The 21,209-nt window shown below is 32.0% G+C and overlaps 2 protein-coding genes across 4 annotated transcripts in view; one reads left to right on the top strand and one right to left on the bottom strand.

Annotated features, from left to right (window-relative positions):
* LOC106785769 overlaps nucleotides 1–5,819 on the top strand; it is a 65,018-nt gene extending 59,199 nt beyond the window's left edge. For all 3 annotated transcript variants that reach the window (XM_014746488.1, XM_014746487.1, XM_014746489.1), the window contains 4 exons: nucleotides 1,335–3,225; nucleotides 3,333–3,925; nucleotides 5,471–5,591; nucleotides 5,762–5,819. In XM_014746488.1, the coding sequence (XP_014601974.1) occupies nucleotides 1,335–3,225; nucleotides 3,333–3,925; nucleotides 5,471–5,591; nucleotides 5,762–5,798 (2,642 nt within the window). In that variant the 3' untranslated portion in view covers nucleotides 5,799–5,819. The remainder of the gene's footprint in view (nucleotides 1–1,334; nucleotides 3,226–3,332; nucleotides 3,926–5,470; nucleotides 5,592–5,761) is intronic.
* A 1,062-nt stretch (nucleotides 5,820–6,881) lies between these two features.
* The window catches only part of LOC106785775, a 31,376-nt gene continuing 17,048 nt past the window's right edge, over nucleotides 6,882–21,209 (bottom strand). Inside the window, exons 2-5 of the mRNA XM_014746494.1 lie at nucleotides 14,400–14,519; nucleotides 8,733–10,598; nucleotides 8,056–8,254; nucleotides 6,882–7,018 (exon numbers count right to left, since the gene is read on the bottom strand). Coding sequence (XP_014601980.1) covers nucleotides 6,970–7,018; nucleotides 8,056–8,254; nucleotides 8,733–10,598; nucleotides 14,400–14,517 — 2,232 coding nt within the window. The 5' untranslated portion in view covers nucleotides 14,518–14,519 and the 3' untranslated portion in view covers nucleotides 6,882–6,969. The remainder of the gene's footprint in view (nucleotides 7,019–8,055; nucleotides 8,255–8,732; nucleotides 10,599–14,399; nucleotides 14,520–21,209) is intronic.

Raw genomic sequence — 21,209 nt, 5'->3', positions numbered from 1 at the left:
CCAGCAGCCGTCCTTTCGACGATGGACTTGGCTCCGATTCTCGTTCAACTTCTTCCATCTCTCTCTCTCTCTCTCTCTCTTTCTCCCTTTCTATCTTTTTATCTTTTTCTTATTCTGGGGGCGACCATATGTCGAGCTCGAATGCGGATGCCGGGTGGTTTTTCGTCCGTTGAGGTGGCCCGTTGCTGTCCCGGTATCCATCGACCTCTCCACCTCCTTCCTCCCACTCCCTCTTTTATTTTTCTTTAACATCACCTAAACGGGAATTTTCACCACTCTTCGGTTTTCATTTCAAATCGTTCTCCTCTCCTTTTTTCAAATATTTTATTTTATCTTTTTTTTTTTTGAGAGAGAGATTGGGGGGGAGGTTTATATGGTATACCTATTATTTAATCCTAAGGGATGGATGTAATTTTAATTGGAGATTTAACCGTTACGATTTAATTATTATATTGATTTATTTATTTTAAATAAAATTTATAATAAAAATATTTATTTAACAACACTTCATTATTTTTTTATTATAATTATTATTGTTGACTATATATTTTGTTTTATATTAGTGTTAGAATTTTGGTAACGAATATTGCTGTTGGGTATGCAGGTATAAATTTTATTATTGCCATTTAAGGATTAGTTTTGATCAGAACGTTAGATCACGACATTGACCGATGTCAGGATCGCAAAGTGCATCTCTGATGATCATGGTTAAGCCAGGGTAGGGCAAGACACCATATGTTGTTGCAATACAATGCATCATTTCTTCAGGAAATACTTGCCTTTAATGAACCGCATTTACATGCGTACGTATGCTGGTGCAATAAAGGATTGAATGGTATAACGTTTACTATACACTCTTCATGTATGAACATGTTCACGAATAATACATAAATACATATATGTAATACTCTTGTACATCTTTTACATCTTCGAGTTAGATTGATACAAATTTACGCTATTACTTATACACAATAATATTCGGTAAAAATCTATTAGAGAATTGAGTTAATAAATCTTAAACCTGAAAATGCACGACTCGTTTGTTGCATTCAATGGTATTTCCTGAAGGGGACGACCATATGTCGAGCGTGAACTCAAATACCGGGTGGTTTTTCGTCGTACGAAGGTGGTCCAATGCCATTCAAGTCTCTTTCCTTTAACTTCCTTCTCCTTTCATGACGTTAATCAAATTTAACTTATACACATTACTGTCTTCAACCATATACTACTCGAATATATCATTTATTTCTATATAAAAAAAATATGAATACATTTAACAATAAATATATTATCCATTCATTAACTATGAATTCTTTTTTTTTTATTATTTCCAGGGTCAAGTTTAGGAGTCTGGGGCCGGAGGATGAGCAAAAAGATAGATTCCTTTCGTAGGGCTGGTTCCCGTGAAACTATTTGTTCTTTAGAAAGATCCGATGCAAATAGTAACAACAACAACAACAACGAATCCAGTAACAACAATAACAACAATGCTAGTTTAAATCCTGCAGGGAATAAGACAACGTTATCACAAAAAACAGATCCAAAGTTGGATCCAAAAAGGTTGGCAGGAAATTCTCAAAGATCACCGTCGCCATTTAAATCATTTTTTATTCGAATGGGTTCGACCGGGATGTTAAATTCAACGAGAATGAACAGACGTTCGCAAAACGTCGAAATTGGATCTAAAACATCGGAGAAAGAAAATCTTTTTAGAAGTTGTAGTACGAGTCAATTGAATACTAGTCCGACTTACGTGAAAGGAGATGATCCATCTGAAGGAATCGATTTAAGAATTTCAGCACGAAAGGATAAAACGGTGTCCTGCGATGATTTAGCTGGTCGACGAAACGACGACGTTTTCGACGATCCAATTGACAACGTATCACCGTCCATTTGTCAATCAGGAAGTCTTTCTACTAGTCCAACTGGCAGCTTATCGGCTAGTCCATCCGGAAGCCCGTCAACTAGAAACTTCAAACCTTGCGATTTTGGCCGATCTAGAATGGAATCGGCAATGAGAAAAAGTAGTAGTTGCGATTTCAAAGAAGCTAAGAAATCAAATTTTCCTTATGCATTTTTAAGATCGAAGTTATCCGTGTTACCGGAGGAACGTCATGGATCGTTTGTATCAAAAGACGAGAGATTGTTCAAAACAGCATCGGAGGAACATTTTCCGGCGTTGAAAATCGAAGATTCTTATGTCGGTACGACAACGTTGGGACGTAAGCGATCTAGAAATAGTAATTTGAGTCGTTGTAACGTTCCTAGATATCAGGAAAACGTTAAAACTGGCAGAAATTCTTACGTTGAGTTTAGAAAAAAATCTGAAAGGTATAGTCTGAATCCAAGCGAGCTCGAGCGTATCGAGGACACGTTTCATTCGGAAGATTCAGCGCGTTACAATGCGTATGATAATGTTAATCTAACGTCACTAGTACGACGAAATCCATCTGTTTATCAACAAACTGAGATCAATCATGATAGATTGGACGTCAAGACAGTGGAATCTAGATTTTCGGAAACATCTTCGTTGAACGTAGAGCTCGATGTTAAAGCTACTTTGAGAAACGATCGTAGAAATTCTGCACCGAGTGGTGAACAAAGGTTATCCTCTCATTACGTAAGTTCGAACGAATCTGGTTACGACAGCGACGGTCCTAGGGGTGAATCGGCAGCTGCATCGGAAAACGAAGCTTTGAGTTTGAAGTGCACAGATAGTTCGGATACCAGTAGCGTCATTGATTCCGAATTGGAGAAACCAATGAGAAGTTCAACACCTAGCGAGTGTCAGGATCAAGAAGAAAAAGAATTAAGGAAGGGTACGAACAATGAGACGAGGATTGATTCGTCAGAAATTGGGGACGTTATTGACGGTTTGAGATGGCATCAGAGTACCTCAGGAAGATTGTTACCGAGTATTCATCAAACTTCGTTCGACGATGCCAATTCACATTTTCCTATTTGTACGGATAATTCAAGTGGACTGGGTAATACCAACGTAACGAAATCGATCGATGTGTCACCACATCGGATAAGATTGCAACAAGATAAGACCCGTTTCCTCAGCGATATCATACAACCACCAAAGAGGATTAGACGTTGTCGTATAGTTCAACTTCATAAGAGAGATCCTAAAGAGAGTTTAGGCATAAGATTGGCACAGCAACGACTAGGAGAGATCCGTTATATCGTCGTGCAGTTAGAAAGCGATGGAATAGCTCATAGGTAATATCGATTGGTCATTTATCTCTTTCTCTTATCGATTTATATTATCGATCATCCATCATCTCGTTTCTCATCTCATTTAATCGTTATATTATCTTTTATTGTAGGGACGGTAGGCTAAGACTCGGCGACGAGATAGTCGAAGTAGAAGGAAAAGAATTACGAACTCTAGAGAGTCTCGAAGAGGTCCAAGAGTTTCTTAGATCGTTTACAGGAAATAAGATAAGATTGATGACATCTTACGAGGAAACGGTGCCTCAGGTTTACGTCGCGCCACCAACACCAACCTCATCTTCCTCTTCTTCGTCAAATGCTCTACCTGGGGAATACGAGTATTTAGAAAATGCGAAAAATCTTTCTAACATGTCGTTGATCGACGACAAATCGAAGGAAAATTTAACAAAGGATAGTAAGGTCAATGATGACGTTACACGATCCAGCGGAAAACGACCTGACTTTTTACCGCTCTCCTGCCTGTCGAAGAATCATCGAAAGGACTCGGAGAATGGTTTCGAGGCTAACACCGAATCCCAACACTATCTGACGAAACATGTAGCCAAGTTTGAAAAAGGTTATGGAAAGCCCAGTTTAGGATTTAGCGTTGTCGGTGGGAGAGACAGTCCGAGGGGTGAAATGGGCATTTTCGTCAGACGTGTCTTTCCAGGTGGACAAGCCGACGTATCCAAGTCGTTGTTTCAAGGTATACATACGCATACTCGCATTTTTACACACACACACACACACACACACACAGATAAATAACTGAACCTTTCGTATTGACTAGCACGTACTTTTTTCCTTCGATGAGTATTCGAAGGAACGACGAGTCCGGACACACGTCGAATCTTTAATCCGACACCTGACGTCTTGTGAATCTTTAAACAGTAACCTTTCTTTCTTTTTCTTTATCTCTCTATCTCATTTCTTCCGTTGACTCTTGCAACGACGACGTGCAACTCTTGAAGAAAAAGATCAAGCTAGAATTTTCAATCGTTTGATTTATTTTCCTCGAAGATTTTAACGATTCCCCACAGGGACTTCATAGTTCAAAGAATTATACCGAGCGTCATAATTCCAGCCTAGATCAGGCTCGTTAGAGAGTCGTAAAGTAAATGGCTATATAAAAAGTAGTTAATGCTTCCGTAAGCAATTAGTTACGATTAACGTGTCAGACATATTCAATAGAAAATGTACCAATGTGATTAATCCTAATCGCGGGAAGACTATCTCTTAGTATACTTGCAAGTAACTTAGTCTATCTCTCTCTCTCTCCCTTCCTTTCTTTCCCTCTTTTTATCTGTCTATCTTTCTATAGTATCTAATTCTTAACAAGCTAGTATTTCCTCGAGCAAAAGAGTAAAATCAAATTTTTGTGTAACTTAACTAGAAGAAGAAGGTGGAAGACGGTAGGAAAAGACGTTAGGTGTAGATGTTAGGTAGTAGCTAGGCTTCACGCAATACGTTTCGAGTTTCAACCGATATCCTTTTCCTTACGTTGTTGGTTGGTTGATCTTTTACGAGCAAACCACTGCCATGGTGGTTTCCTCTTGCTTTTTCTTTCTAAAAACCCTCTGCTTTCGGCCCCCACCTCCCCTTAGCGTATGCTTGTATAACGGTTCCGTGGTCGACTCGGTTGCATAAGTAAAGGGGTTCTGTTTTTCTTTCTCTCCTTCTGCCCCACCTCTTTCTATCTTTCGCTCTCTTTCTATCTATCTTATAATACTACCAAGCAATACGTTCAATATACTACTCTCTTCGTGGTCTGAAAGACAGGTGGTTACATAAAATTACACCGCAATGGTTTATTCTTCTTAGAAAAAGAAACATCCATAGAAAATAATTTTTCTTTTTTTTTTTTTCTTTATTTTTCTTTCTTTCTTATTACTCACAAGAGTTTAAATATGATCTGATCTACGTTGAATGTATATTTTAACATTTAGAAATAGATTATAGATATATGATCTCGATCTATTTCATTTAATCTTTATAGTGCTTATATGTTTTTCACATTATTTTATGACCGAGATAATTACGGTGATTGCTATTAAACACGGTTTTTTTTTTTATCTTTGTTCTTTCTAACATAAGGAGAACGAGAGAAAGCTTTTCACTAGGTAATTAAACGTTGATTGCTAACAATTAATCTAACGGTTAAAATCTTTCGAATTTTTTTTCTCTCTTACTTTTATTTTATATCATTTATTTATTTAAGAATTAATGACATTTTTGATATCGTGTTTCTTAGGCGACGAAATCGTCAGTTTGAATGGGAAGATTTTGAAAGGACACACGCATCAGGAAGTCATCGAATTGTTTAAAGCGGTTAGGGAAGGTCCGGTCGAGTTAGAAATTACAAGACGACACAGGTAAAATAATAATACGATGAAATAATATCTTTTGGTAAGAATTATATAGGTAACAAAAATAAATCCAATCAATTTTTGATGTTTTCCAATAATCTTATTTTTTATTAATTTTTTTTGTTTTATATTAATCTTCATTTTGTACTAATAACGTTTCTTTTTATTATTTTTAGGTATCCTAAAAGCACCTTAAAATCAACCCCGTACTAGAAACAAATAAACAAAAAAAAACAAAGGAGGCTAACAGCACAATGACAAAACTGCCCACCGGAAGTGCTCTTTCAAATTTTAAATTCTAAGCGAAATAAAAAAAACCCCTGTGACATGCAACGAACTTTAAGAATATTTTAGGATTCTAGTCTTTCACGAACAAAAAAAGAAACACACGAAAAGAAATGAGAGAAAGGGGGTTAAAAACAAAACAAAAAACAACACACACAGAAGCATAAGTAGTAAAAGCACGGAAAAAGTATCATCGAATTTTTTCTACATATATTCTACATCTAACAATATATTTATATATGTAGAAAAAATATGATCATTTAGATTAATTTATTTATCGTCAGAGTTGCCCCTATTGGCAAATCGAAAAGAAAAATTTTATTTGCGTATTATTATTATGTCGTTGACCATAATGACTATAGCAATGAATATTTTAATATTATTTCTATTATTATTCTAATCATAATGACGATAGCAATTGGTAGTATTGTTATTATAATGATGATAGGCATTATTATATACTTTGTAAACTATTATTATTATTATATTTTATTTTTATTATTCAACGCGTCATGTAAAACGACTTATCGAAATATTTGAACGACATTTTTTTTCTTTAAATCGAAGATCAAATTTTAATTTAATTCAATTACATTTCATTATAAAGGACGATACAAGAAAGAAAAAATAGAGGAAGAAATTAAAATAAGGACGTATTTTTAAGGTGCTTGACGATGTAACTTTTCTTAGAGGGGGAGTGGCAGGTAATAATATAATAATGATATTTATATATATATTATAAATTAATTGTTACACACCATCTCTCTCTCTCTCCCTTTCTGTCTTTTTTTTCTCTTTTTGCGAGGATATTATTACTATTATTATTATTATTAAATAATAAATTTACTTCCATATTGATCTTTACACAAATTTACAACACACACACATACACACATATATATATATATAATATAAATATACATATACATATACATAACAAGCAAGATCTGTAACGTGTATTTATGTACAAATTGCATTGTTTCTTCGTAATATTTCTTTCTCTCTTTCTTCATCTCTCTCTTTTTCTTTCTATATGTATATGTGTATCTTTATTCTTCTTTATCGATAAATAAATAAAAAGCTTATCACGTAGTTGTCCTCACGTATCGACGAGAAGAAGATCTGCGCATGATTTGGCCTTTGTTGCTCTGTAACATGAAGGTGATAAATTAAAAAATTTATTATTAATCTATAAAACAAATATAATATAAATAAAATTAATTAATTAAAATAAACAATGTATCGTATAATACAAATTACAAGAAAATAGTTAAATACAACTTTACGTTTCGTAGTATGCATAAACGTGACATATACATTTATATATATATATATAAAAAATATTGTATCTTACATGATATATATACATATATATATATATATATATGTCACCGAAAAAGTGAGAAATGCAGGCATTGTTAGCAATTCCTAGGCATTGCCCACAATACATGGCGTTTTTAGGCAACGAAGGAAACAAAAGAATCGTTATCTTATCTGGCATACATAATACAGTATAGCGCACTGTCTCAAAAACCCGCGCACTAAAACCCGCTCCATGCTCGCTTTTATGTGTGTGTTGGGGGCAGGGTGTGTGTTATGTGTCTGTTGCCCGATAAGGACGTAACAATTCTTCTGTTTCCTACATTGCCTAAAAACACCATGTATTGTGGGCAAGGCCTAGGAATTGCTAACAATGCCGAATTTTCCACTTTTCCGGTAATATAGTTATAATAAATTATAAATATATTATATGTAGATATAATATATATACATGTATATAAACCTGTATACGTGAGGATTAAGAAAAAATAAATAAAAAAAGAGCGTAGATTTAATAAGAAAAAATTATTGATAGAGTAGGAAAAAAGAAACTTTGAAATTTGTAGAAAATCAATGTAATCGAAAGTGATTATATTATTATTACTTTTTATTATTATTATTATTATTTTTATTATTAGTATTAATTAATAGATGATATTAACAATAATTGTTATTATATCGACTACGTAAGGAAGAAAAAAACAACTCTGTATATATCCATCGCAAAAGATTTGACCTTAAAGCTGAAACATTGTTTATCAATAGAAAACAAATTACGAATAAAACAAAGTAAGAAAATGTTATTATTATACAAAAAAAAATAAGAAAGAAGATAAAAAAAATAATAACTTTTATCATCACTCACTGTGTTTCTCGATTTTTAATACGTCTGCACAAATGTAACGCAACCGGTCCACTTTTGATATGGCGAAATAATTGCACGGCTTCACGGTGTGTCAAGTCATGACATACCTGACCGTTGACAGCTAAAATCTCGTCACCTGCACGCAAACGACCATCTTCAGCGGCCTGACCACTTGGTAGGACCGATTTTATAAAGATGCCTATAAACGAAATTAGAACAAAAATATAATCAACGATCATCTTGTTTTATTATAAAAGCAACGATCAATTTAACGGTACGTACGAACGACTTATTTAATTACATTATTTAACATTCATAATCGAAGATGATTTGACTACAATATAAACGATCGGTCATTTTGAGAAAAATTAATAAATTTCTGAAAAAATTTGCTATTGAAAAACATGCGGATAAGATGAAAAAAAATAAAAACGGAATAAAAAAGATATCAAATAAGAATCCTGTTATGTTTCCAAATATTTATTAGATAAATTCGATCTGCTTAGAAAATGTTTTGAAATTTTACATAAATTATTATAAATGTTACTAACAAAGTAGAAAACTTTTTCTGTTTATCTGTCTGTTTGGTTTTCTGATCTACTCGTCTGCCCATGTTTCTAAGGGTATAAGAGATTCGTAGATAAATTTTGTAGATAAGAAAAAGAAAAAAAATTTACCGATGCTTCCTTTAGGACTGTCCTTTCCACCAACAATAGTAAATCCCAAGGATTTCTTTCCCGGGCCTTTTTCGAACAAAACTGTCAAGAACGTAGAAACAGTGCTCCTTGGTCTTCGAGGTAATGTACAAAAATTCGATACACTTTGCGTTTGCAATTGATTCCCGGATCCATTGTTATCCGCAGACAAATTCGATTTATCCGAGATGAGGATTGATCTTGCAGATTCATTTTTACGATCCCTGTGATGTTTACTCTGATGTTTTTTAAAATGTGATTTAGGCGAATCTTCGACTATAACACCATGACCATTCTCTATGCTAACGTTTTCATAATCCACGCTACTTTCTTTAAGTCTTTTAGGATGATCAACCCCAGAATATCTGGATACGATAATATCAACTTCACCTGGACCACTTCCATTACCTAAAATTTTCCTAGCTTCTGCCATACTCAATCCACGAAGTCTTCTACCATTGACTATTAAAATTTCATCACCGATCTTCAAAGTTCCTTCTCTATCAGCCAATCCATTTGGTACAACGTGTGCTACTAAATATCCGGGACTAGTCTCAGCAGTCTTAGCTATGAAAATGCCTAAACATTGATCGGGTGTATCCCTAAACAATTTCACTACCATTGTTTCAGTTGTATAAGTTTTGCTTCGGATAACAGGTAACTCGGATGATTTAGGATTTTCTGATTTAGATTCTTCTATCAATTCGGATGAATCGTCAAAATTTAAGATATCTTTAGAACAAGTTTTAGGATCACTTCTAACACAGTGTATATCTAAACCAGAGAAGAACCGAGCTGTTCTATCAGCGTCCATGATCGAACTCGAAGGTTTTCTCGGTGGTAATCTTGGGGGTGAATCATTGGTACTAGATTGACTTGTCATCAAACCAGAAGCTCCACTGCTACATCTATCATCGAGTAGTGAACTAGTAGCTGAGTCGTTATCCAATATTCCAGAATCATTGTCGTCCTGATCTTGATCCTCGTACAAAGGATTCGTTCTTAATTCTTCGAGACCTGGCAAAGTACCATAAGAAAAGCTACGTAATCTTCTCTTATCCTTACCATCCTTACACTCTTTATTATCCTTTTTGTAAATCTTAGCAATGAGTTTGCTCGTTGAACTTTTCAAATATCTGTCCTGCATTGCACGAAACTTTGCTGCAAGACAACTTGACGGGGTGATGCTATCGAAACCTTCTCTTGCCGTTTGGTTAGGATCTATTTGATTTCTATCCTCTTCGGTTAAATCTTTTTCTTTATTCTTCCTCCATCGAGACAATCTTGATCCAGGAGTTTCGTTGTAAGTTTCCCTAGGCAACACCGAATCTTTCAAACTTTCCGGTGTCGAGGTTTGCAAAAAGGAATAACGATCCTCTTGATGTTGAGATTTTCTTTGCGTTAACAACCTATTTTGCGATTTAGATCTACGTTTCCTCTTAGCACGAATCCTTTCCTCTTCGCTGATATCCTTTAAATCATTTTCGCAAACGGATCTTCGAAACTCGTTCCTCGTTAAACCGCGTTGACTTAACTCGTACATAGATCTAAATTGCATTCTATCAGAGACGACAACTTCATCCTCCTCAATATCCTCGTTATCTTCGTTTTCCTCGTCTTCGTCGTCTGTATCTCTGTCCTTGAAAAACGTCAATCGGGTATTTTTCACTCGGTCCAACAATGGATGTCTCTTCTCGCAAATCCTTCGTCTTTCCTCTTGTATCTTTTTCTTTTCTTTTTTATTTGGAGTACGCTCGGTCGTCACGCGAGACGTTTGAACGTTGTAACAATTCCTCTCCGAATCTGAACTCGATGATTTTCTACGTGTCCATCTAACTGGCGACATGTCTGTAATTAAATTATTTACAATAATTTCAATTTTGTGTTGATGTTCATTTGCAAAAACATTATTCTACGTAATCATACATAATCATCGTTATTAAATTAGATATACCTTTTAAACACACGTGTAGAAGAAATATAATTAATTAAGAAGATACGGGAAAGATAACAAGCGACAATGAAATTCGAAGATGATCGTTTTAAACAAAGAAATCAAACTTCTACTTTCTCTACTATTTTCTACTATAACAGTGTTTTACGAATATTTATCATCTTGAAGATTTTCAACAAAATTCTTTTAAGTAGTCGTAAAGTGCCAATAAAATGAGATTCTAGAGACCATTAAACGACGTAGTTAACTTGAGGCCATCAATTTTGTCTAGCAAGTCCACGTTTGCGGTTTATTAATGAGGCAATTCTCTTTACAGGAGGCAATTCGTATAGGAGAGGTAGTTCCTTATTATATACGTGATACTTAATAATAATAATAATAAAAATAAAAATTATTATAAAATTGGAGGAAGAAACACGAATACAATTTGCACACAAAGATCCATTTTTATATCGAATAGAATTATTTTATTTATTATTCACCGCAAGTGTGGCTTAACGAATTTTCTAATTGAATATGAAAATTAATCGAACGATATTTAAAACATGAAAAATTACGTTCATTAGAACGTGAACGACGAAAGGAATTTATTGCATAGTATTTTTTCTCTCTCTCTCTCTCTCTCTCTCTCTCTCTCTCTATCTATCTATCTTTTTATAATAAAATAAATTAAATAACGTGACAAATTACATTTTATCCAAACGTAGAAATTGAAGGAACTTCTGGAACAATTTTTGTCCATTTTCGTGCCACCATCGAACCAAACGTTTATCATTGTGACGATTAAAATTTATACTACAATTAAAAAATAACTTCCACTTTGAACGAGAGTCACCGCGAAACTGACTCTTTTTCTTATACATTACTCGAACTTAAAGTAAGTGGGGAACGTGCAGGATCACACGAGCAGGAAACAGGACATCCAGTATGAGTAACTCTCTTTCAACTACGTTAACGAAATAATAATAAAGACGATTTTTCGAGGATGTATATCTTAATTTAAAATTATTCTCGGAGAAAGATAAGAACCACTAAAAATATATTTAGAAATTATATTTTCATTTATTGTCAGAATAATTTATATCTTTTGAAAGGATTTCAACAATTTCTTTATTATTATTATTATTATTATTTATATTATTTTCAATGTTTTATTTTATTTCATTAAAATAAATGATTACAAAAATGATTGACAAATTATCTTTTGATCGTTCGTATTATCTTGATGATCTTAATAATGTACTAACAATAGCTTCGTTAACTCTGATAGATGACAAAAAAAGGGGAATTTAAAAATGCAAGCAAAGCAAGCTGATAGAACGGAAATAAATGTTGCCTTAACGTTTTTGTGTCGTTGTCTTTATCATAATAGGAAAAGAAAAGAAATAAAAACCGTCACAATGATGGGTAAAGTTCACGAGAAACAGTTGACTAACGTATTCGTGCGGTTTTTCGTCGTAGGTGCCTTTTTTTAAATTTAATTTCAGTTGAAGAACATTCATTCAATCGAAATAAATTCTTAATTTATAATTCGTATATATTTTTAATCCTAATCATAACAATGATCATTAATATTTCTAAATTTAAATAATTTCTTTTTTTTTATATCTCATTAACGAGTTATTTCAATTTTCACAATAATTATTATTATTTTAAAGTAAAATGACACACCTTTTTTTCAAAATTATTTAAGATACAAAGTAGAACCAAAAAACACTTTTTCAATAGTTTTCAATGCCAAAATTTAATTACAATTATACTCCATAGAAAATATAATAAAATTAAATAAAGTTTATAGAATGAAATTAATATGTAAAAATAAGTCAAGAACTTTTAGTTCTGCCTATAGTCGATATAACAAAGAGTAATACACAAGACTGGGTCGTATTATTTACAATAGGAAGAAGCTCTTTTACTACATTCACCCGTATCTTTATAACTCTGTCGTAGCAATATGGAAACTGGTGCTGCACTTGCAGCTGCAACGAACCCGCAAAGTCTCATCCTTTGGTACCATTCTTTTCGCATTATTCCCTCTGTTGCATTCATAGCCATGCTCGAGACGGTATTACGCAAGTAGTCGACGAGGGTGCTATTTCGTTTCTCTTCTTTCGACTTTGAAGTCGGCTTTTGTCGTTTACTCTCTTTCTCTCTTCGGTTCTAATCTTAAAACTGACCTGTAACGCACGTGTGCTTTCTCGAATCAATAATAAATCGATCGTTAAAATTATACCCGTTTTATATATCGCGTTAACAATCAGAAACAATTTTTTTTTAATTTTTGAACAATTTTATTTCGATATCATTTATTTTTTATTTTCTTCCTATAGAAAATAATCTATAAAACGTTAATTTTCATTATTTTCACATATCTTGTGCATTCTCTAACAAATTATTTATTCTTTAATTTTAAATTATTATAATATTTTGTTTCTATGTTCAATTATCTGGATTTATTTCTCAATACGTTTATTATATTTATTATATGAAAATTAATATGTATAATCAATGATCCCTTATGTTTAACGATGATTATGATGATGATGTAGTATATAAAAGACGAAGAAAGAAGAACATGATCTTGATATTAAAATTTTCCATTAGATTTGCATAGACTATGGTAAGTTATATTACGGTTACACACGCGCGATGATACTACAGGATGAAAACGATTAGTTGAAATGATAATATTGCACGTGCTCATGCATATACTTGCTAGTCTCTTAGAGCAGGATTTCTGGGCTACGATTTTCCGGCTAGCGAGTATCTTCCTTGCATGGACTACACTTTACACGCCAGTATTATTTCCGGAAAAGAAAGAGACTATTTTAAAGTATTTCCATTTCACTCGACTTAACTTGGAATATTCTTGAACTTGATTTTCAACTAATTCGAATTACAGGAAGATCTGATCCAAAAAATCTTTTTTAAATATAATAAATAGGAGGAAAGTGGCAATAATAAATATAATAACACAGATTTGAAGTAATTAAATATTACAATAAATTATTTTCTTGATTCGCAAATAATTAATAAACAAATTGATATATTACAATTACAAATAATTAAATTTATAATGATTTAAGAGAATCACTAAAGTATAAGAATAAAGAAATTTAAAAATAAATTAAATTTTAACACATGAAAAAAAAAAGAAAGAATGTTTGGTAGATATTATGTGTAACGTTGAATATTAAATTTATCTCGAATAATGATGTAAACAAATAGGAATTCAAGAAAAACGGAAGAGACAGAGAAAATAATAAAAGGAAAAAAAAAACAATCAAAAACAAACCAAAATTAAAAGAAAAAAAGGTAACGAAGTGAAAGAAAGAAAGTAAACACAACTGGTATAGATATTTCAATGCCGATAATACATGTAAACAATATTTGTAAGGAAGACCTTTTGCAAGATCAAACTAATAAAAGCTAGCTTAGGTTTTTTAGTTCTCGTTTAATTTTCGAAGCGTCAACAACAACATATAATTCAACGAATACAATACATTAGAAATTATTATAATTGATAAGTGATAAGTCTTTCATAATTTCAATATCAATTTCAATTTCGATTTCGATTTCAAGTTCAATTTCGATTTCAATTTGAATAGTAGTTTTTAATTCGTGATCCTTATCTTACACGTTGCATTTCTACTCTTCTTCGATCATATTAATCATCAATTTCTCCGGTTACTTACCTCTGTACTGAGACGTAACATGAAAGTGGTAGGATGCTCCTTCAAGGTCTTCGTCGGCTTGGAGAGGACTCAGGCTCAAAAGTCTCGGTGCCTCCGCGTGGCCACGAAACCAACGCATTTCTGTCAAAATAATTATCATTATTTTATTAAAATTCAATTATTCGCATATTCCTCTTTCATTATTATGTTATCACGAATACATCGAATCTTATATATTAATTTAATTTTATTCGTAAGTTTCAATAAATATTTAAATGCAATTAACCGATATATTTTTTTAGTTTCATTTTGTTTTAATTACGTTAAGATTTTATTCGGTTTGGTTCCTCTCTCTCTCTCTCTCTCTCTCTCTCTCTCTCTGGTATAATTTTTTAATTTTAATTTTATATTATTATTCTTATTATTTATATATTACTTAAGAGAGTAGAATTGTTCCAGCATCAACGTCGATAAATTCTCATAAAAGTGAAACGATAGTGAATGGATATTTTGCGTGAATCAACCGAACGACAGTTCCGCCGTATTTGCTGAACCGTGTCCGCATTTTTTTCTTGTTTTCTTCTATTTCTTTCTACTTTTTTTTCTAATTACGTACCTGCCATTGCACTTGCTCTCGATATTATAAAATATGGATAAAAAGAACGGTTAAATGGATTAAACCCAATTTCCAATAATTTTGAAATATTTCATTCATTCGTTATTTTAACACAATTATTTATTTTCAGAATCAACGAGATTAAATAATTATAATAACGTTCGTGAAATACTATAATAATATTTTCATAAAATTATATTCAAAAAGAGAAAAGGAAAGAAATTCGATATTTAATTATTAAACAATTTATTTATATATAGATTTATTTTACTTCGCAGAGCATGACGCATATAAGCGTCATTACACGCACACAAATTATTTTCTACAAATAATTCAAATGTGCAAAATATAAACAGTTGACAGATTAATTAATGTGATTAATTGATTAATACATTTATTGTTGTAAATTTGCCTGTATATTTTAAATTATTTGTCGAACATTTGTTTTAATGTATAAACAAATTGATTAATCATTCTCATTGTATGGAAGTATTGAACAAGAAATATTCATGCAACGCATCGGTCAAACAAATAACTGTCCCGTTCTCCTTATTGGTACCGTTGGAAGTAACAGCCGGTGATCATGCCATCTTTCTCTCTTTCTCTCTTTCTGAGCTAATACGTTGTTCGTCTCTTCAACATATTTCTCGTATACCGAACTATACTACTTCAAAAGCATATTACCGCTTGTTCGGCCTACATTACAAATGCTCGGTCAACATGTTTCGCAGAAAATCAAACAAAAAAATGAAGATGAAAAGGAAGCAAGAAGAAGATGATGAAGATAATATTTAGTATATCTCATCAACAAATATGTAGGATGTGTCTAAATATTCAACATTAGTCTTCGTTATCTTGACTGATTGAATTCCCTTACTTGTTGTGTATGAATTTATCTCAGAAGTATGTCCTCCGTGTGAAATTGCGTGTAAAAATAGTTGATTCTTAAAGATCGAGGTTGTTAAGGAAGCACGCTCGTTAGAAAGATGTTAGAAAGATCGCACCTTTTTTGTTCCCACACCTAACGTTGTTAAAACGTGTGAATCAAAAGACACATATATAAATATATATATATACATAGAAAAAAAAAAGAAAAAGAAACAAAGAGAGAGAGAGAGAGAGATAAGCTCAATTATGTGAAAAATGCTGATTCAATAACCCCTTTTCCACGATAAGTAACATATAATGGTATGATTAATACAGTAGCAAGTTATGCAAGGTGTTAATACATCGATTATACTTATACGAATGCGAATATACATATGGATACACATATAGGTACGTACATACATACAAAAATTATATATGTATTAAATATTTTCTCTTGTACGGAGAAAGAGTTGTCTGATGAGGATGAGGTAGTATTGCAGTGGTGGCTGAAGAAGACATGGAAAGGGACAAGAAGGGGGGTGTGGTAAGAAGAGAGGATGGCAAAGAGACGGCTGACTTTCTCCGATGCAAATATGTGTGCCAGCAACATACTTCGTGCCACGGCCCACGTACAAACGCGAATGAACGAACGTACGCTTTTCACTTTTTATCGATTCGATGTGTGTGGGTTCGTCTGGAAAGAAGGATGCAGGTCGATCCACGATCAAGGATAACGATTGTAGTCAGGAAGAAAAGTTCATGGTCTTTTCTATAATATATTAATGTAATTATTTATTTATTATCCTGTTTTAATATTTGTATCCACGCGACGAACACGCGCGTGTGGTTTTGTGTGTATGTGTGTGAGATTATGGATTCGAGTATGTGGTGTATTAATATTTGAAATTATTATTATAATATATTGTTTATTCCAATCTGTTTAATTTTATACATTTTTATATATGTGGGCACATCTGTGTGTGTGTGTGTGTGTGTCTTGAATTAACATGTGAAATAACTATAATTAATTCTAATAACATTTCTCTCTCGAAAGAATTTAATTATCCTGTTTATCGATCTTTGAAAAAGATATTATTTTCAAAATGAATTTTATATTACTTGATTATGCACGTATGTACATACATACGTTCGATTTCTTATGACCGTGAAATTTTTCGAGATACGTGAAGCGTGACCGATTCGAGGGAACTCGTTAATAATACTTCGTTTAAATTCGCTCTTGCGAATATTATTATTAATCGAGATTAAATTTAATAAGATGATATTAAAAAATAATAATGACGATCAAATTAATTTTTTTTCATAACAATTTGTATAAGAAAATTTATCTCATTTATATTGTTTATCGTAATCGTGGAAGAAAAACAAATACGCGATGGGTTAATTTATTAATTAATAAATTATCGTAAAAAAATAATTATTTTACTGACAATTGGGGTAAACGTAAAAATCAAAATAATGGGTACAATAATTTTGTACAATATTCCTTGTTAAAATCAAATATTTCTTTTTTATGAATGTACATTCAAAATTGTTATAATACTTTTCTAATCATATCTAAACGTTGGAACATAGTAAAATAATATTATCTAGAGCAAGGAAGTCGATTTATATTCATCCGCGCTCGTTCCTATTTCCGGCAGGTTCTTCCAGATAAAGGGAAATACACAAAAAGGACACGGTCGATTCTCTAGCGATATAAATTTCACGAGGGATCGTTAAAGGGTTTGAAGAATCCCGAAGGTAAACGTCGAGTTATCGGCGCATAGATTTATCGTTCCACTTTCGTGCCCCGATCCGTTTGCCGATCTCTTGTTCAGCTTCCGTTCTTCGACACAAAGTTCTCTTCTGGATTGTAAATCTTCTATTCTCTTCTCTTTCTAACGTTGAATATGTTATCCTTGAAAAGAATTCTACAACATACACCTTTCTATCATCTAATTTTACATCATATTTATATTTGTATTTTTTTTTAAATAATAATTAAAATAGTTATACTTATTTATAATGTAATAACGCGATAATAAAAATATAATATAATAATATTCTAAAGGGTTAATAAAATATTCTTAAGCTTATAGTTTAATAATTTGATATAAAAATTTAACACATAAAACATTTTATTCAAGAATAATTAATTTTTCAAATCATCTAGAAACCTTTGGTCCATGTTCTTAATATGCGTATTCAAATGTTGTATAATGAATCGTAGAGAAGGCAAAATTTATCGGCTTCCCGTTAGAAACGTCATTGGCACGCGTGAAATATACCGGTTTGTGAATTCCCTCGCAGCGTAGTGCTATGTAACAATATCTAACAACACACTTTGAAACAGTTAGATAATTCTTAGATTCAAATTGTCAGTAGTCACGTTATTTCGATTTTGACGTCATGCTTCAAATCCTGCACGTTTCAAACTATCGAGAAATTTGTCAAAGAAAAATTTAATACAATGATTGAACCGAATTAACAAGAATTTTTTTTTACCATGCGAATATCGACGAAATAAATCGAACGATCGAGGAATACTATGAAGTGAAATTAAACGTTCAAATTACTTTCACTTTTAGGGTTTTTTTTTTGATAAAATAACTTTCTCGTTTTAACAAAATATGAAATACGTGTTGTATTAATCGTAAAGTTCGAAAGTTGAAATAAATAAATGGTTTTAATGATTGATGCTTTCTACGACTCGTCAAGATCCTTCTAAATGAAAGTAGAAAGTGTCAAAAGATGTGAAAATGTAATAGTAGTAGTAATAGTGATGTGTCACTAACACGCAAGAATATCGAACACTTTCCCTTTTAAACAGCTTATGTTAGAGATAATAATTGGTTTTACCAGGAAGAATCGATAGATCGACCGATCGTTTGACCTATATCACGAACATATGTACTTTGATAAATGTTTATTCAAATCGTACAGGAACTGCAGTTTCTCTACTTTTTATTAAATTATTTGTTAATATAGTTTTTTCATTCATTTTTAAATAGTAATATATGTGTGTGTGTGTATCTCCATTGTCAAGGACAGGTTGCAGAAAGTAGTTATAATACACTAGAAAATTTGAAAATAATAAATATAAATAATGAATAATACCTATAAACATTAAAAAATATAAAAGTATTTAGTAAAAAAAGAAAGTAGCTTTAATTTCAAGTCATTTAACGGTGGATTTTCCGAGTATGCAAAGAAAAGGAAAAATGTTGAGACGTTTTAGATAAATCGCGTAGGTGTTTGTATTGGAAACCAATGAGATATCCCTTAAGAACCCCTTTCGTGTCAACGCGAACCACAAAGCGACCCACTTTAAGGCTTGAGACCACTAGATCAGGACCCGGTATTCGTTGCACGAACTCAACTCTCAACAGTGGCAAACTCGCACGGCTTACAACCTGATTCTTTCGGGTCCGATCGTTGTCGAGAATGTCGATTGGTTCTCTCTTGGCTGCTTTCACGAACGGAAAGACCGTTTATCATTCGATAAATATTTTAAAGTAAGTATAATATATATACATATACGTACAATCTAGCACGAACTTGAACAAATTCTAATTTTAATTCGGCACTGCTTCCTGATTTACTTTGATCGAAGAATAATTTCCTTATTATATTCTTTCTTTGAAAAATCTCGTCAGAGATTTTCTTTTAAATTTAATAACGAAGAATTTTCTATCGATTTTGTCACAAGATTCTCGTCGGTTTAAAATAGCAATATATGTAGTCATGCGAGATAAGATAACGGAAGATTGATAAGCCCAATGTCAGCATGTATGTTTTTTGTTTATTTTGTTTGTTTGTTGTGGTTATTTATTCTAAGTATATTTATGTTAACAAGATTTATGCGACACAAATTTTATTATTGAAACTATAGATATCATATAAGTTTCGATCGATAATAAGTTGATTAATAGAAATTTATATATTTAAAATTAACAAAAATTTTTCAATGTAATACTTCAAAGTACACAAATGCAATGTTAATTAACTTTAAGTAGGTCTAACAATACCTGTTGTATTATAAATTAATTTATTGATTCTAAAATCGATTGTGTCCACATTTGAATTGCATTAGAAAGCTTTTGACGTGCGTGACGTATCATTTTAATGAACGAAGAAAAAAAAAAGAAAAGAAAAATAAAATATTGAATAAATTATATTCTTACATACACCCTAATGAAATAATAGTATATAATTATCGTTATTCTTCAGATAATTTTCATGAAATTTAAGTAACGGTGTCTCTCTTGTAAGATCTCTTCGATCAATCAGTTTATCGATTATATTTCCATTGTATACATATATAAGTACGTATGAAACGTGATCGGCGAAATAACAGATCGATTAGTATGTCGGTAATGAATGTGCACTTATAACGAACTTCATTCATACTCGATTACGTTCGTCGTGTCGACATTTCCATTTAACTATTGTATGATATCTAATTTAACAGATAAGAATAAGAAAATGATTGCTAGGGTACTAAAAAAAGTTAATACAACAATGTAGTACGACCGTCTTTTTAATTACAACATAAATTTAAAAAAAATTATATCGTTTAATACAACATGTGCAAGATAATTCGGTTTATGATTAAATATTGTTGTAAAACAAATTAAGATATTTCGTTATTTTTATTTTATCTTATTTTATTTCGATATTCTGGATAACGCGAAGGTTGTCTATCTCTCTCTCTCTCTCTTTCTCTCTCTCTCTCTCTCTCTCTCTCTCTCTCTTTCTCTCTCTCTCTCTCTCTCTGTCTTTCTAATTAGAAGTAATTACATCGCAAAAATCAGCTTGAACGTGCATTTCACAATGTAGATAAAAAGTATCTTATATACCGCAACTATGTCGTAGGAGAGCCTGGAGGTTCATATTTTGAAGAGAATTATGTAATACCTGCCTTGGGGTACGTGTCTAACAAGTCTTCGTCGTTAGGAGACAAGGAGAAAGAGAGAGAGAAGGAGAGAGGAAGAAAAAGATTAAAAAGAAACTAACATAATTCTTCGAAGAATTCTGTTAATCGTTATTTCTTCATTTCATGATTTTATTTTTATTCAATTTTTTTCTTATTTCTATTATCAAAGAACAAACAATATTAATACTGTAAATATTGATAATAATAATAATAATAACAGATTTTAAATGATTTTACAAAATTGTTTGAAAAAATAAATAAGATTGTAAAAGTTTAAAAATATTTCAATATTTTTAAATATTTATTATTATTACTGATATAAAACAGATTACATAAATGTTGCATAACATGTTGTTATGATTTATTATTACAAAATGAGAATACATAGAACCGTGTCTTCGTGTGT

Source organism: Polistes canadensis, unplaced genomic scaffold (genome assembly GCF_001313835.1).
Source record: "Polistes canadensis isolate GaletaPanama2010 unplaced genomic scaffold, ASM131383v1 scaffold_56, whole genome shotgun sequence".
In the NCBI taxonomy this organism is placed as follows: Eukaryota; Metazoa; Arthropoda; class Insecta; order Hymenoptera; family Vespidae; genus Polistes; species Polistes canadensis.
This window is presented reverse-complemented; position numbering and strand designations above follow the sequence as displayed.